Here is a 15,954-nt window from a genome sequence, read left to right on the forward strand (position 1 = left end):
GTCTTTACAGGACCAGAGACCTGCATCAATTTCTAGTTCACATTGCACACAGGGGCTGCTGTCTGAGGGAAGCTACTAAGTACCTCAAAGAAGCAAACTCAGGCATTCAAGACCCTCTAGGCCCCAACCACCACCTCCCTTTCATTTACTGCTTTCACAGACATTCATAGGACAGTCACGGGCTAAGTCTGGCACTAAGCACGCAAGGATGAAAGTTACTCTCCAACACCCGGTCCTGACTAACTGTCCTGCACGAGGTTGCTGCTGAATAAAATCCGGTCAAGTCCAGCTTGACTCTGCTCTTTGAAACCTTACCTTCTGTCATAGATAGCTCCTACCTGGAACTCATGTGGCCTCCCTTTTGGTGCTGTATTCTTGTCTGAGTAGTCTTGTGTGCCAGTCTCCTCGCCCACTCAACCTGTAGGACAGTCCTGGTGCCACTTCCAAAGGGCCTTCCTTGACCTGAGCTTCATTCATTTCTGTATGACTAGCATTTGGGACAAAACCACTCAAGCACTCCCAGAGAAATGAATGAATGATGTTAACTGCCTGAGCAATTATCTCCCCCCCCCCCAACACAGGCACAACGTTTTCAGGATCACCTCTTAGACTTTCTTCCCCAGACCTACCTCAAATGTACACACTCAAACCACTTACTGTTCTCAAACATGTTTGCTCACAACAGTTCTATTAATACTCCCCGTCCAACCCCACTCTCCCGGACTCCTCCCCAAGAGAATCTCAGGGTACGTGAGAGGAGGATCCAGGTGGGACCGGCGGGAGGACAGCAAGGTGGCAGAGACCACACCCCTGAATGCTAGCTGCCTCGATTCACATTCGCTCGAGTGAATGTACAGAGCGCGACTCTGTACTCCACGCGCAGCCACCCGCGCGGTGGGGCTGGTGAGCCCAGCACCCACACTCCTAGTCACTCAGATTGCACGGCAGAGTCCCGGCCACAGACCCACTGAACCCAAGCCGGAGTACCCGGGGGCAGAGCGCGACCAAGAAGGGTAGGCACTCAGCAGAGGCTTGCGGCGCGCTCAGAAGTGTGTCAATTCTCCGCGCCTGCAGGCTGCCAGCTGATTGGCCCGGAGGCTCGGGGGCGTGGCCCCGGCGGCTGAGGCGGTCGGCGGCGCGCGGGCGGTTGGTCCTGCGTTCGGTCTTCTTGGCTACGAGATCCGGTTCCGTGCTTTCGGGGACTCGCGGGCGCCAGGCATGGCCGGAGCCCCCGCGCCAGGCAGCAGAAGGCGGAGCGGGCCCCAGGCCCCTACTCCTGGCCCGCCGCCCGGCGCCCGGCAGCCTCCGAGCAAGCGGGCCCGGGGCGTCCCCGCGGCCGCAGCTCTGGACCCCGAGGACCCGTTTGGCCCTCACGAGGATTTCACCGCGGACGACCTGGAGGAGCTCGACATCCTGGCGTCACAGGCCCTGAGCCATTGCCCGTTCGCGGCCCGGGATGTGTCCAGTGAGTGCTCCTAGGGGTCTTTTCCCCGAGGGTGATCCAGACCTCGCCAGACATCCATGGTGGCTGTGGCTTCGAAACCCGTGACGACCGCGGCTCTCGGTGTCTTGCACCCACACTGCGCCTTCACTTTTTTAAAATATAGGAACAGCTTGATTTAAGTAGCGGTTGTGTCCAAAAAGGGCCTTTGATATTGGGGAAAGTGGACCAGGAATGTCAAACATTTTACTTTAGTTTCTCAACTTAGGGCCACTAGGTTCTTAGTTCTAACAGAGCTCCTTAGAACACCTCCCACCACCATCAGAACCATCTCTACCTACACATGGAGACCCGTTCTTGTATCAGGTTTGGGAAGCTTTAGATCTGATGAAGACCACTGCCCCTTGAGCATAACAGGGGTCAGGCAGAGGCAAGAGATACAAGAGGCTTATTCTTTTTTTACAACCAATAAATTGTACTAGGTGCCCAAACCTTAGGAACTGCAGCACACTTAGCAATGAGCAGAAGTCACACACCCCTTCCTTTCCTTCATGGCACTTACGTTCCAGTTGGGAAATGAGTGAAGCCTCGGGGGTGGGGGGGGCTCCCAGAAAGAAAGGTTTTGAGGGCACCCTGCAACTCTACTTGGATGGGTCACAGGTGTCTTAACTTCCACAGTCATTTCCTGGAAACCCAGTCGTCCTCCAGCATGTCCAGCATGGTGCCTGGAAAAGCAGACATTCAGAAACACTGGTTGGTGACGAAGTGCTCTACAGGACAGTGACCAGCACCACTGTCCTTCAGGTGGCACAAGGCAACAGTTCCCTTTCCTTGACCATACATCTAATTCCTTTCCAAATCCCATAAATTTATCTTCTACCTTCTTTTTTAAAGATCTTATTTATTTATTTTTAGAGAGAGGGGAAGGGAAGAAGAAAGAGGGAGAAAAACATCCCCCCCCCCCCCACTCAGCCTGCAACTCTGACATGTGCCTGGACTGGGAATCGAACCAACAGCCCCTTGGTCGGCAGACTTGTACTCAATCCACTGAGCCACACCAGCCAGGGCTATAATTCTACCTTAATCTGTCTCTGGAATCCATCCTCTTTGCATCATCTCTATCATCTCCCTGATCTAAGTTACCATCATCACTGTCTCCTGCACGATAATCTGCTAAATTGTCTTCCTGATTCTAGTCTTGACTCCCTACAAGTCAGACTTCACACCACAGCCAGAGTGATCTTTTCAGAGCTCAGATCTCTGTCTCGCTCTGATACAGGCGAACACCCTTATGCAAAGCCCTTTGATGACTTCCCCCTGGTCAGAATCCTTAATGCGGCATGGTCTGCCTCATTCGCTCTTCCTCTCCGGATGTTAGCCACACCGACTGCTTTAGTCCTTGAATCCTCCCTGCTTCTTTACAATTCAGAAACTTCACACATTGCTATTTCTTGTACATTGGATGTTCTTTCCTTCCATTCCCCATCCCAACCCATCTGGTTAATTCCTGCCTGTTCTTCGTCTCAGCTCAGTCATCACTTCCTTCCAGTCATTCAGTTGGATCAAGTCCCCTTATTACAGGCTTTCCTATGTTCTCTGCAGCTCTTCTCACAGTTGTCATTCTACATTTATACATGTGATTTAAAAAAAACATTTTATTAATTTACTATTAGCAGGGAAGGGAGGGAGAAAGGGAGAGAAACATGTGAGAGATACATTGATTGGTTGCTTTTCACATGCCCCCAACTGGGGACCTGGCCTACAACCCAGCACATGCCTGGGTTGTAGGCATGTGCCCTGACTGGGAGTCAAACCAGTGACCTTTCAATTTCCAGGCCAGTGCTCAATCCACTGAGCCACACCAGCCAGGGCATACATGTGGTTACCTTTTTAATGTCCTGTAAGCTCCATGAGGGTAAAGACAATTCATTTTGCTCACTCTTGTACCTTTGGAGACTAAATCATGCCTGGCAAATTGTAGGTGCTTGGTAAATACTGTTGAGTAATAGATCACTGAATTCTGACCAGCAGTAGCTTCACAGTGCCTTTCAGCCTTTAGGTGAGACTTAAAATTGGGTGGATAATGGGGAAAAAGTGGCAGGACCTGTTATTTTGTAAGGATCATTTATGAGTTTGGATCATTCCTAGATTGGGAAATACCTATATTGCTTACTAGATCTTTCTCTAAATTGCTTTCAAGAGTGATTCTTTTCAGCATTGTCCGGCAAAAGTGAGAAAATGTTGGATCCTGAAAAGTATGTGGGAACTGTTTTTTACAGGTGCTCATAATGTGCCCAGATTAGATGGAATGCCCAAAAATTCTGCAGGCAAAAACAGAGAGAGTGTTCCAGTTAAAGATAACTTTGAATTAGAGTTACTTCAGGCCCAGTATAAAGAACTTAAAGAAAAGGTAAGTGACTTCACTTGTGGTTTTTACAGCTAATTCACTCACTTTTGTATGTGTTGTGCAATAAAATGTGTAAAAGTTTTAATAAAAGACCCCAGAAGTCACCCCCAAAATGGGGGAAGGCTGGGAATTGAAAGCCAGAAAATTAAATCTGAAAGAAACTGAATCCTAAGATTCCTAACAGACCAGGAAAGAAAGGAAGCCCTGTACGCTTGTAGATCCAAAAAGAATCTACAAACTTCTTGTTTTAGCACAGGGGTAAATTTACAGCACGTGCCAGGAATGCAACACCATAATGTATGCTGTTTTCATGAAGTTTCGCAAAAAAGCAGACATCCTTTGTATGACCTACCTGGGTCCCTAGGAAAACCAGGAATATAACATGGAATTTCACTTCTGTGAAGTGTGTGACCCAGATTGTTTAAGACTTACTAGAGCAGAGCCCCCAGAATCTATGTGCATGCGTGACAGGTGTGTCTTTGTGCTGCCTTGCTGGATGTGAGTGGTGATGTCTGGTTGCCGCAGGTATTTTGAGCGCTCGTTGGTCTACAGCACACATGATACCTGGGCCTTTTCCATCTCCGCAGCTACATGTTGAAATAAGTATGTATATGATTTTCCCTGACAAGCTTTTTACAAAATTGATTTGGGATTTACAGATGAAGGCAATGGAAGAAGAAGTCCTCATTAAAAATGGAGAAATTAAAATTCTGCGGGACTCGCTGCACCAAACAGAATCCACTTTAGAGGAACAGAGAAGATCACATTACTTTCTTGAACAGGAGAAAGCTCAAGCTCTCAGTGACAAAGAAAAGGAATTCTCCAAAAAGGTGACCCAAAGCATTTGTTTTGGTCGGTATGGACACCGGCTTCGCCTGCTCACTGAATTCCTGTGGAAACAGTGACCACAGTTGCCTGTAAATCTCCCAGGAAGACCTCAGCAGTTCTTTGAGTCTGTACTTTCCGCTACCAGCTGACTGCATGTCCTTTTCTTCAGGCTGTGCACGTGGTTTGGAAAAAGACTTGGATGAAACTGCTTTGTTGCGGTAGTTGGTCTTGGCAGGAACACACCACTAGCTTAGACTTTTCAGAAAATGGTCAGGTTTAAATGAGGGCTCTTTTGGCAGATCAGAAACTCAGCTGATCTAGTGTACGCCAAAGGGAAAGGCATTGGCTTCCTGCCCTGAGTTTCAGAAGATCTGGAATTGTATACCATTGCGTTCACTGAGAGGTTGGCCTGTTGTTGCGAGATACGGCACCTGGTCAGCTCCATGCCTCGCACTTGACATTGGTCATTTAATCCCCCCCAACCGTGAAGATAGGTATTTCTGTCACAGATAAGCTCAAGTTCAGAGAGGCTGAGTGAATGGTGTTTGAACCCTCACAGACTACCTCACAGTAGCTCAGGTCAAAATCTCCTTCTAGGACAACACACTGTCTTTCAGAAAGAAGGCTCAAGCTCGACCCTTTGGGACATCTGTGTTACAGCAGACGTTCTTTCTCATTCCTCACTGTGTGTTTTTCATTAGCTGCAGACTCTGGAGCCCAGAGGCAGTTTCGTATATATGACGAACTGTGTTTCTCTGCCTTCCAGCTCCAGTCATTGCAGTCCGAACTCCAGTTTAAAGATGCAGAGATGAATGAATTAAGGACAAAGCTTCAAAGCAGTGAACGAGCAAATAAACTAGCTGTTCCCTCCATCTCCCATGGCAGGTAACGATGGTGCTGGAGGGAGAATTCGGTTCAGTAAAAAGTCTGAAGAACACAAAGGCTGGGCCTGAAGGAGGCCCATGTAGACTCTGCCGTGGGCCTGGGTCCACTCTTTGAAGGCCTCAAAGCCAGCTTGGTTGGAGCGTGAATGGTTTGGGGCATCACAGCATGAAAGCCCCACACTCTAGATGTGCTTCTTCTGCATAGGGCTGTATCAGCACAGCTGCTCGGGCTAGAAAAGGCTAGCAAGGTCTCTCCAAACTTTTGGGGTAGGCCAGTCTTCATTTTTATGTATTTTGTTTTATTTAAAGATTTTAATTCTTTTTAGAGCTAGGGGAAGGGAGGGAGAAAGAGGAGAGAACCATCATTGTGAGAGAAACATCAATCAGTTGCCTCTGCAGCCCTAACCGGGGACCCACAACCCAGGCATGTACCCTGAACGGGAATTGTACTGATGACCTTTTGGCATTCAATCCACTGAGCCACACCAGCCAGGGCTGTAATTTGTTTTAAATAACTGATTTGGCCCCAAGCACAAGTATAATTCAGTCCCAACTACTTGGAATATTTTTTCTCATTTGCTGCCCTGGGATCTTTGTCCAGCAGCCCCTGCTTTTGCTGCAGGTATGATAATCTCATGCAGGACCTTCATCCTGCTCCCTGCCTGACAGAAAAGTCTGGCACGGTGTCGGGACAGCTTTGAAATTTGAATAGTGTGGGTCGGGCGTCTTTTTCCAGTATTGAGCATTCTGCTGCCTTTGTTCCTAGTGGGCAGTCATGTGAAACTGAACTCTTGCCTTGTATAGTCCAGGTGAGACGGGAGAGCGGAGGGGGCCGCCCTCACCCTTCACACAGCAGGGCCTCGGCGTGGCCTGGCCTGGTCCGAGCGATCGGGCTGCCTCTCTAACGTAGATTCCTCGGTGCTGAGGCACCGGCTCACGTTCACGTCGCAGGACAACACGCCTTTTAATTGGCCCTCTTTCTACTGCAGATCTTTTCATTAAAAAACAGGCCATTCCACATTGAAAACATGTTTTGGTGGAATTAGAAACAGTAATGGAATTATGGCCAGTATTTTTGAGTGATTAGAAAAATATGGAAATAAATGAAAGATTTTTCAACACTTTGGGCCAAGATGCCTTGAATTGTTTTTCTGCTTTGCATTTTTATTACTGCATTGCTAAGTCTTACTACATTTCTTTTTTTTTAATAACACTGGTTAATGTTATACAAGTGTTAGGTGTACAACTGAGATACCACATCTGTGCACTCCATGGTGTGCTCACCCCCAAAGTCAAGTCTCCTTCTGTCACCGTGTATTTGACCCCTGTGCCCGCTGCCTCCCCCCCCCTTTCCTCTCTGGTAACCACCATACTGCTGTCCATCTGTGGGTGTGTTGTTGGTTGTTCATTTGTTCTTTTTTGTTTTATATCCCACATATGAGTGAAGTCATACGGCTTTTGTCCTTTTTCGTCTGACTTGTTTCACTTAGCGTCATACTTCCCCAGATCCATCCATGTTGTCGTAAATGGCAACATTTCATCGTTTTTTGTGAAAATGCCTTTATACTGCTGTCCTGACAAAGAGTGACAGTTGTATAGCAGGTAAAATCTTTGGTCAAATCGCCTAGGTATGAAAAGTTTAAGGCTTGTCAGAAGTTTTATAACCAGGTATTTTAAGTGGTTTTAGCAGAATCTTTACTTTGCTTTCATGGTTGACTGTTTCCAGTCCTAGGAAAAGCCCTTCTGTGGTTCCAAAGCCAGAAGCATGTTCTCCACAATTTGGAAAGCCATCTTTCCCTACAAAGGAGTCTTTCAGTGCTAACACGTCCCTTCCCCTCCCCTGCCAGACAGAGCCCGGATACAAGGCGCTGGCGGGCAGAGAGGGTAAGTCAGTCTCTCCATCATCTATTTGCTGTGCGACAGATCACCCACGCTTGTGGCTTAAAACAACAAGTATTTATTTTCTCCTCATTTCTGTGGGCCACCAATTCTGACAGGGCACAGCGGGAGTGGTTTGTTTCCGATATGTCTGTGCTTTTGTGCTACAGTTTTGATTCACATTTTATCCAGTTTCAGAAAATAAAACCCACAATCTGGGAGGTGACCCCATAAAGCAAGAAGAGTCTGAAAAATGTCTTGTGGACAGCCTGATGCAGACATCAAACACTCGAGGTACCGGAACCCCTGCTCCTTCTGCAGGAGGCCTGCACAGCTCCGACTGTCCTTTGTGTTGCCGCCAATGTGCTCGGCCAGTGCCGGTGGAACTGTCCACAGCTCTGGGGACCAGTGCCCCAGGCAGTACTTTAGAGGATCTGGGGAAGTCGTAGTTGTGACCCAAACAGAAAGCTATAAAATGGAAGGGGCCGAGAGCAGGTATGTCCCAGAGCCTCTGCACCCATGGGTGTCTCGGTGGGGCTTGGTGGCAGCTTAAAGGACAGTTGGCATCCAGGGAATGCCCACTTTTTCCTTCTGAGGCCACAGAAAGCCCTCCCGTGTCAGAGCCCTCTAGAGGCACTTGTTCTTTGCAGGTTCCATCTTGATAGCCCTTCTTCTGAAGCAGCCTTTGGTCCCAGGGTCGTCTGTTGGGCTGTGTCACCTCCTGAGCAGTGGCTCCGAGGCTCCCACCGGCGCCCTCGCTCAGCCACTGGGGTTTGGCAGGTAAGCGTGAGGCTCCCAAAAGCCTGTTCAGAAAGAAGTTTCCAGGAAGCAGGTCTCTTTCTGGGACTTGGCCAGCCTGGGAGCCCCGTGTGCTGGGCAAGGTAACTGGAGAGTTTGGCAGGCAGGTTGTTTGGGGCCCTTCACCTTATCTCCATCTCATGCTGGTGTATTTTCTTTTGTGTCTGTTGCTAGTACCTTAACTGGGATTTCAAGCCTCAGGAGCACAGGTTCTCGCGATGGGTCATTTCCCCTCTCGGACCTTAGAGAAGCCCAGAACCTGGCACTTACTGGACTGAATATGATCGCCAGGGATGAAGGCTCGTGTGACGGGGACCCAGCCGAGGGGGGCAGGACGGCGTTCCCACTCTGCCAGTTTCCTGGAGCTGTGCATCTCCTGCCCCTGGTGCAGTTCTTCATCGGCCTACACTGCCAAGCCCTGCAGGATTCGTCAGTCGCCAAGAGGAGCGGGATCTCTGGGGACTCACCAGCGCAGTCTTCCCGCGTGAGCTCCAGGGTAGAAGCCAGTGCTGAGGATTCGCTCTGCCACCTGGAGAACCTCTGTGTGGCCTCACTGAGTGTCCTCCAGCACCTGGTGTGCCACAGCGGAGCCGTCGTCAGCCTGTTACTGTCAGGAGTGGAGGCCGATTCTGCTGCTGGCGAGGGAAACCCCAGCCTGGCTTCCCTTGGGGCTGGGACATCAACCCCTGGGGAGCTTGCCGACCACCAAGACCAGCATCCGCTTCTGAAGATGCTTCTCCATCTGTTGACGTTGTCTTCTGCAGCACCAGGTCACCTTCAAGCCAATGTCCTCAGCCAGTGCCTGCAGGTGTTGGTGAAATCAGCTGAAAACTCTCCCTTTGACCTCTTGCCCAGGTATAATGCAGCAAGGGAGTCACGATTCTTCGTGGGTCTTACCTGACCTCTTGAGGCTTATCTTATGGCCCTGTACTTTGCTCATGTCCTGACGTATCTGTAGTGCTCAGTTCTAAGCCTTGGTTTAGGCTCGAAGGCTTTGTTCGGGGAGCTCTGAAATGATGGGAAGTGAGAGCAGGTATTGGGAGAATGAAGGAAGTGCTTTATTTGGCTTCCTTCTGCCTCTGTACAGCAGGGGAGCACAAGACAGGTGTGGTAAAAGAACGCCGTTAGCCACTGCAGGAGATCGTCCTGCCCCCGGGGCCAAGGCTGAGCCGAGAGGCCTTTGAACCTGGGACATGGATCAGGTGCAGACCACGTGTCACAGCCTCACTTCAGTCTGGGGGGGTTCCCTGAGGCAGCAGAGGGGGTGGGGAGGGTCTGCAGCCCGCAAGCTGGCCTTGCTGGGAATCTGCCCGTTGTGGTGCCCGTCGCTGGCCTGAGCCACAGGTTGGTTGCTTTCATGGTCCGTTGGAAGTGGTGGTGAAGTTCACCTAGCTCAGGAACACTGTTGTCCTCAGCTCCTAACTTGGGGTCCCAAAGCTGCGTTCAGCCCGTCCTCTCATCCAGTGACCCCACCTCCTCTGCTTTCCCTAAGGCCAGGTCCGATGTTGGGATGACTACTGGCTGCACTTATGTTTTCCTCTCTCAACTCAGACACCTGTTTCTAAAAACACTCCCTGGTTTCCACCTGAATACATTCTGGCAGGTCCGGTCCATCCTAAAGACGGTGCCCCGAGCTGAAGCCGGTACTGCAGCCTAGTGTGGGCTGCTTGGGAGGCGCAGGACCTTCACCCAGGTGCCAGGACAGGGCGCAGCTCCGTGGCTGGCTGCTTGTTCCATATTTGTTGAGTGAATGAATATCAGGAACCACATTTTCACCATTTCTCTTGGATACACCATCGTTCCATTCCTGCTCATCATTTCCATAGGACACCAAAAAGCCATTTCATGGGCTCTCACCACAGGCCAGACAGACACTTCTGCTTGCCGGCTCGTGTGAGACCCTCGGCCATCCTCACGCAGCCCGGCACCCTCGGCATTGCCGAGTGACAGCCTGCCCTGCTGGACGCAGGGAGCGCGTCCAAGATCCCGGCGTGAGCTTGCTGGGGGCTCTCAGAGCAGTCTCCTGAGCCATTGCTTTAAAAAAAATTTATTTATTTATTTATTTATTTATTTTTAGAGAGAAGAGAGAAAGAGAAGGAGAGAAACATCAATGTGTGGTTGCCTCTCGCATTCCCCCAACTGGGGACCTGGCCCACAACCCAGGCATATGCCCCAAATGGGAATCAAACCAGCAACCTTTTAGTTCACAGGCTGGCACTCGGTCCACTGAGCCACACCAACCAGGGTGACCCATTGCTCTTGATCGCTGTCTGGCACCACCTCCCACTCTGTTTCTCCTCTGAATTCCTTCAGGCTGGCAAGCTGAACTCCACTGCACAGCTGCCACTTGACCTTCGCATAAAAGCTAGAGACGGGTGCCACCAAGGCTCTAAAGCCGTGTGCGATGCCGACAGGCCTCATTAAGGGCTCCGTTGCCCACCTGGGCTCGAGGGCGAGTCAGCCCAGACCTTTGTCTTTGTCTTCCTACTGCATCTGTTGCAGCACTAAGCCCAGGGTCGTTCCCCCAGGTTCTAGGGTGGCAGGGGCTTTTGAGCAGAAGGGTCTCATTCCCAGCTCCACCCAGAGCAGTGTGTTCTCTGCTAAAAGAAACAGAAAGAAAGCCCTAGTGTTGTCGGAGACAGTTTGGAACCCTGGCCTGTGTGGCTCTGTTGGTTGGAGGGTTGTCCCATGAACCGAAAGGCCACAGGTTTGACTCCTGGTCAGGCGCATCCCTGGGCTGCACGTTCGGTCCCTGCTCAGGAGGTCCCTGTGCCTCTCTGGTGTTTCTCCCTTCCTCCGCCCTCTCTACAGGCAGCGAGCATGTCCTCAGGTGAGGATTAAAAAGAGAAACCGGAAACCACTGTGGTATATAAAGACGGATGTTGCATGCAGGTAGTTTCGGGGGCTCAAGTGGACCAGTTAGGGGCCCTTTCTAACAACCAGGGTGAACCCCAGTTTCCCGTCAAGTGGCGCACTCCCTGGCGACTAAAAACTGGCTCCCAAATGAGTCTGCCCCACATAGTGAGACCTTGCTTCCTTGTGCTCCCTGAGGAGGGTCCCTCACTCACGGTGGGTGCTGCGTGCTAAGTCCCTGCGGGTGGGGGCGGGGGGCACATATGTGGCGTGGCCTCCCCACCATGAGGCTGTGCAGGTTAAGCAAACAGCAGTGATTGTCTTAGCATTTGGTTCCTTGGTGACAATGGTCCCTTTAGCCTGACACCTGGGGGAGGGTGTGCCCAGAGCCCCTCACCCGTGCTCACCCCAAGGGCGCCCCTTCTCCCCCATACCACAAGAGGAGCTGGTGCGTCCTGCCAGGTGGAGAAAGCGGCCTTCCTTGCTTAGTGAGTGGTCTCATGCAAAAGCAGCCATAGCCCAGCCCGTCTGCCCCTCCCGGAGCCTAGCCAGTCCTTCGGTGAGACAGAGGACACTTCTCTCCCCCAACCTACCTCCATATTTGGGAGCCGAGGCAGGAAAGAGCCCAGGAGCAGTGTGGAGGCCAGGTACCCCAGGTCCTCAGAGGCACCTGCCGTTTACTACGTGGCACTGTACCAAGTAAGGGTCTGTCATCTCTAAGCCACAGCAGGCAAAGGCGGTGCCCACTCGTTCCTGTGAAAGTGGGTAGCCGATGGCTGGCATTTGAACCCAGCTTTGCCTGCACCATGCCCCCTCCCTCCGGCCTGCTTGAATTTCCTGTTCCCTGTCTGAAGAGGAGGGTGGATTGCGGGGCTGGGTTGGAAGGGTCACGCCCCCGGGCCCCTGTGTTTTAGGTTCCAGAGCGTGTTCCCCATGCTGCCGCGGTGCCTCGGCCCAGAGACGCCTCTGCCCAGTGTGCTGCTCACCGTCGAGCTCCTGTCCCTCCTGGTGGACCGCGGGGATCTCGTGCCTCAGCTCTGCTCCCACTCAGGTAGAGCCAGGCAGCGGTGGGTGTCGGACTACTCCAGGAGGGTGGAGGGGAGGGAGGCAGCAGGGGCAGGCCAGGGGCCCCCCAAGGGCTTCTGCCGCTTGCACTGGGCCCCCCCTGAGAGGCGGGTGTTCTTTGCAGAGGGGTGCCTCCTCCTACTGCTGTATATGTACATCACGTCGAGGCCTGACAAAGCAGCCTTGGACAGACAGTGGCTGCAACTGGAACAGGAGGTGAGAAGGCCCGAGCCCGAGTGGACTCTTCACTGCACTCCCCCTGTCCCCCAGAGCGCTCTTTCCCTGCTTCCTCCAGGACAGAGGGAGCTTCAGTTAATTTTAATAGCAAGAATCTATCTGGCCATTAACTGGTAAACTCATTTGGGCGGCTCCACACTACACAGATGAGATAAGGTGGACCCCAGGGTGTCTGGGACTTGGCAGAGTTGCCTGACCACTGAACCCCTTGGCTGTGGCGCCTAGGAACATGTGGGTTGTTGAGACACAGGTGTTGGTCCTGAGTGTGGTCTACAAAGCCCCCCACCTCTCGAACCCCGCTAGTGCAGACAAGCAGTTGGAAGTTCTTGTAGAAGCCGGAGAGGGGCCTTGCTGTGATCAGGGTCTTGTCCTAGAACAGTCTGCTCCTGTTGTAGGCCGTGTGGCTCCTGGCTAAGCTTGGTGTGCAGAGCCCCTGCTCCCCGGTTACTGGCTCCAACTGCCAGTGCAACGTGGAGGTGAGTGCCCAGGGGCGGGCATGGGGCACAGCAGGGCAGGCCTGTCAGTGGTCCGGGTGGCCCTGTGCAAGGACCAGTGCTACTTCTGACCTTAGTGCCACCATTCAAAACCCTCCTCGCTTGGGGTGGCTAGGACAGGGCTGCCCAGCCGGGCACGTTGTTGGGGTGCAGGAACTGTGGGGCCTGACCACTGTCCCCCACACCCCAGGTGGTCAGAGTGCTCACTGTGATGCTGCACAGGCAGTGGCTGACAGTGCGGAGGGCGGGCCGGGCCCCCTGGACCGCGCAGCAGAAGCGGACGGTGCGCTGTCTGAGGGACGCGGTGCTGCTGCTGCACGGCCTGTCCCAGAAGGACAAGCTCTTCGCCGTGCACTGCGTGGAGGTGCTGCATCAGTACGACCAGGTGATGCCCGGGGTCGGCACGCTGATTCGAGCGCTTCCAGACGTGACCGACTGTGAAGGTGAGCTGGCAGGAGGCACCTGCCCTACCCCAGCCCACCTGTGGTGTTTTCCCTGAAGTTCAAGGACAAGGCAGACTTGCTGGTGCAGTCCTCCATCCTCCACAACCTTGGCCAGCACTGGGTTTTTAATCTCCCTGCTCCCATTCTCTGAGCGTGTCCAGTTGCCTTTTGCTCCTGTCTGTTGGGTCGGCCCAGCAGAGCCACGGTTTTTCCAGAAACATCCCTGTCTGAATTGCCTTTGTATCACTTTGCTTGCAGTAGCTGAGGGAGCAAGGCCTGGGCGTGGAAGGGACTGGTTAGTTACCGTGAGTGTGGGGGAGGGGAGGGAGGCCGTCCCCCAGTCCCCAGCACTTCCTTCACCGCCCAATCCTCTTCTGCCCTGGCTCAGAGGCGGCCCTGGATGACCTGTGTGCAGTGGAGACCGAGACGGATGACCCCGAGATGGACTGCGGCTGAGGTCTGTGAGCACTGAGCCACATGGTGGCGCCAGCCCCTCTGCTTTCCTCCCCTCAGAGCCCATTAAAAGCAGTGACGGGCTGTTTGAGAACCTGCCAGCCTCGTCCAGTAGCCTGCGTCTGCTCTGTGCTGAGTCTGCTCTGTAGACTGGGAGGGGTGGAACCGAGAGTGGTACGGGGAAGGCCGCGATCCTTCTTCCCAATCCCTCTCTTCCCGTTTCTGGCTGGGGCGGAGACCAGTCCCCATGGTAACGAATCTGCCTGGAGGAAGGAGCCCTTCCCTGCCTGCGGAATTGTCCTGAGTCATAGCTTTGGGCTGGGGCCATGGGAAGAAACCATTGTATAGCAGGGCAGGAAGCAGCCCCGAGGCCCAGCCCTGAGCAAGCAGAGCCACGAGGCCTCTGCTGAGAAGGCCATGGCAGGGCCCCTCCGGCAGGCCCGAGCCCTGCAGCCAGCCTTCCCAGCAGCCTGGCTGCCCCTGCCCCGGCCTCCCTGCCAGCACTCCCTGGTGTGAGGGCCCTGCTGCACCGTGCCAGCCAGCGGGCCACAGCTACTGCTCCGAGGCCTGTGGGGAGTCTCGGCAGGGGGGGGTGTTTGGGGAGGGATGGGTGTTGGCAAGAGAGGGACCCGGCAGGCTGACTTAGCAGGGCGGGCCTGGCTCTCACCAGCCTGGTAGGCGGGCTCAGGCTAAGTTTCACTTCCCACCTCTGGGGCCAGCAGCAAGATCCAGCTGGTGTGCACGGCCCAAGTCCCTGCTGCCTGCCTGCTACTTGGTAAGTGAGGACCCCCAGGGGCTGGGCAGGGTGGGGAGGCCAAGGGTTCCGCCCACCACCCCCAAACTAAGTGGGCACTAAGGGAAGAACCAAACTTCCCCTACATAATGTGCCGATACCACTAAGGAAGCCACACCCTCACTGGCTTCCTGCCCTAAAAATGGGTCCTAAAAATCACCAACTGTGCCTGCCTGTGCCAGAGGGCCAGAGGTGTGCTCCTGCCCACCCTCCCCACCCCTGCCGTGGACCTTATCATGGGGCACTCACCCACTCCCCTCTGCGGGCTCCTCCCCAGGCTCAGTGGCAGGTACCATGTGCTCGCAGGCCCTGCCCCCAGGGCCCATGCAGACCCTCATCTTCTTGGACCTGGAGGCCACCGGACTGCCCTTCTCCCAGCCCAAGATCACAGAGCTGTGCCTGATGGCCATCCACAGGTGTGCGCTGGAGAACCCCCCCACCCCTCGGGGGCCTCCTCCCACGGTGCCCCCACCACCCCGAGTGGTGGACAAGCTCTCCCTGTGTGTAGCTCCTGGGAAGCCCTGTAGCCCTGCAGCCAGCGAGATCACCGGCCTGAGCACAGCCATGCTGGCGGCGCACGGGCGTCACCGTTTCGACGCCGACCTGGCCAACCTGCTCCTGGCCTTCCTGCAGCGCCAGCCACAGCCATGGTGCCTGGTGGCTCACAACGGCGACCGCTACGACTTCCCCCTGCTCCAGGCAGAGCTGGCTGCGCTGGGTGAGGCCAGGGCTCTGGATGGTGCCTTCTGTGTGGATAGCATCGCTGCTCTGAAGGCCCTGGAGCAGGCCGGCAGCCCCCACCAGCAAGGCCCATGGAAGAGCTACAGCCTGGGCAGCATCTACACACGTCTGTACGGACAAGCCCCGCCGGACTCGCACACGGCCGAGGGGGACGTCCTAGCCCTGCTCAGCATCTGCCAGTGGAGGCCGAGGGCCCTGCTGCAGTGGGTGGATGCCCACGCCAGGCCTTTCAGCGCCGTCAAGCCCATGTACGGGGTCACAGCCTCTACTGGAACCAGCTCAGGGTCATCTGCTGCCACAGCCACTGCATGCCTGGCCAGAGCCAGAGACACCAGCCCCAAGCTTGGGAGGAGCAGGAGGTCCAAGGTCCTTTCTCCAATAAAGGACCCAGAATCCTTACGCACGGAGGGACTGCTGGCCCCACTGGGCCTGCTTGCCTTGGTGACCGTGGCGGTGGCCACACTGTATGGGCTGTCTCCGGCCACACCTGGGCAGTAGGCTGAGGAGGAGAGGCTGACTAATAAAGACCCACAGCACTGAGCACTCTCGCCTCTACCTTCCTTGGCAGCCCCAGAACCTCCTGCACCACTGCCCACACTCAGGTGCCTGGGAAGGGAGCGCAGAGGGTGGCAGTCTTTG

The 15,954-nt window shown here is 54.0% G+C and overlaps 2 protein-coding genes across 4 annotated transcripts; both read left to right on the forward strand.

The window, feature by feature from the left end:
• Window positions 1–1,130: 1,130 nt before the first annotated feature.
• ATRIP (ATR interacting protein) lies at window positions 1,131–14,888 on the forward strand. Of its 2 annotated transcripts, XM_037128394.2 has the most exons (15): window positions 1,131–1,465; window positions 3,721–3,851; window positions 4,508–4,678; window positions 5,443–5,561; window positions 7,287–7,444; window positions 7,631–7,732; window positions 8,089–8,218; window positions 8,411–9,091; window positions 12,004–12,140; window positions 12,279–12,370; window positions 12,787–12,867; window positions 13,076–13,328; window positions 13,717–13,785; window positions 14,504–14,556; window positions 14,852–14,888. In XM_037128394.2, the coding sequence occupies exons 1-13, from the start codon at window positions 1,219–1,221 to the stop codon at window positions 13,782–13,784; spliced, it is 2,370 nt and encodes a 789-aa protein (XP_036984289.2). In that variant the 5' UTR covers window positions 1,131–1,218; the 3' UTR covers window position 13,785; window positions 14,504–14,556; window positions 14,852–14,888. The 2 variants fall into 2 exon arrangements, with proteins under 2 accessions (XP_036984289.2, XP_053525145.1); XM_053669170.1 differs by lacking the exons at window positions 13,717–13,785; window positions 14,504–14,556; window positions 14,852–14,888 and adding an exon at window positions 11,048–11,128 and having other exon boundaries at window positions 13,076–13,667.
• TREX1 (three prime repair exonuclease 1) lies at window positions 13,759–15,856 on the forward strand. 2 transcript variants are annotated; one of them, XM_053669171.1, is made up of 3 exons: window positions 13,759–13,785; window positions 14,504–14,556; window positions 14,852–15,856. In XM_053669171.1, exon 3 carries the CDS (start codon window positions 14,869–14,871, stop codon window positions 15,811–15,813), a length of 945 nt encoding a protein of 314 aa, XP_053525146.1. In that variant the 5' UTR covers window positions 13,759–13,785; window positions 14,504–14,556; window positions 14,852–14,868; the 3' UTR covers window positions 15,814–15,856. The 2 variants fall into 2 exon arrangements, with proteins under 2 accessions (XP_053525146.1, XP_036984293.2); XM_037128398.2 differs by lacking the exon at window positions 13,759–13,785 and having other exon boundaries at window positions 13,803–14,556.
• The last annotated feature ends 98 nt before the right edge of the window (window positions 15,857–15,954 follow it).

This window comes from Artibeus jamaicensis, unplaced genomic scaffold, assembly GCF_021234435.1.
Source record: "Artibeus jamaicensis isolate MK-2021 breed Jamaican fruit bat unplaced genomic scaffold, CSHL_Jam_final contig_519, whole genome shotgun sequence".
Taxonomy (NCBI): domain Eukaryota; kingdom Metazoa; phylum Chordata; class Mammalia; order Chiroptera; family Phyllostomidae; genus Artibeus; species Artibeus jamaicensis.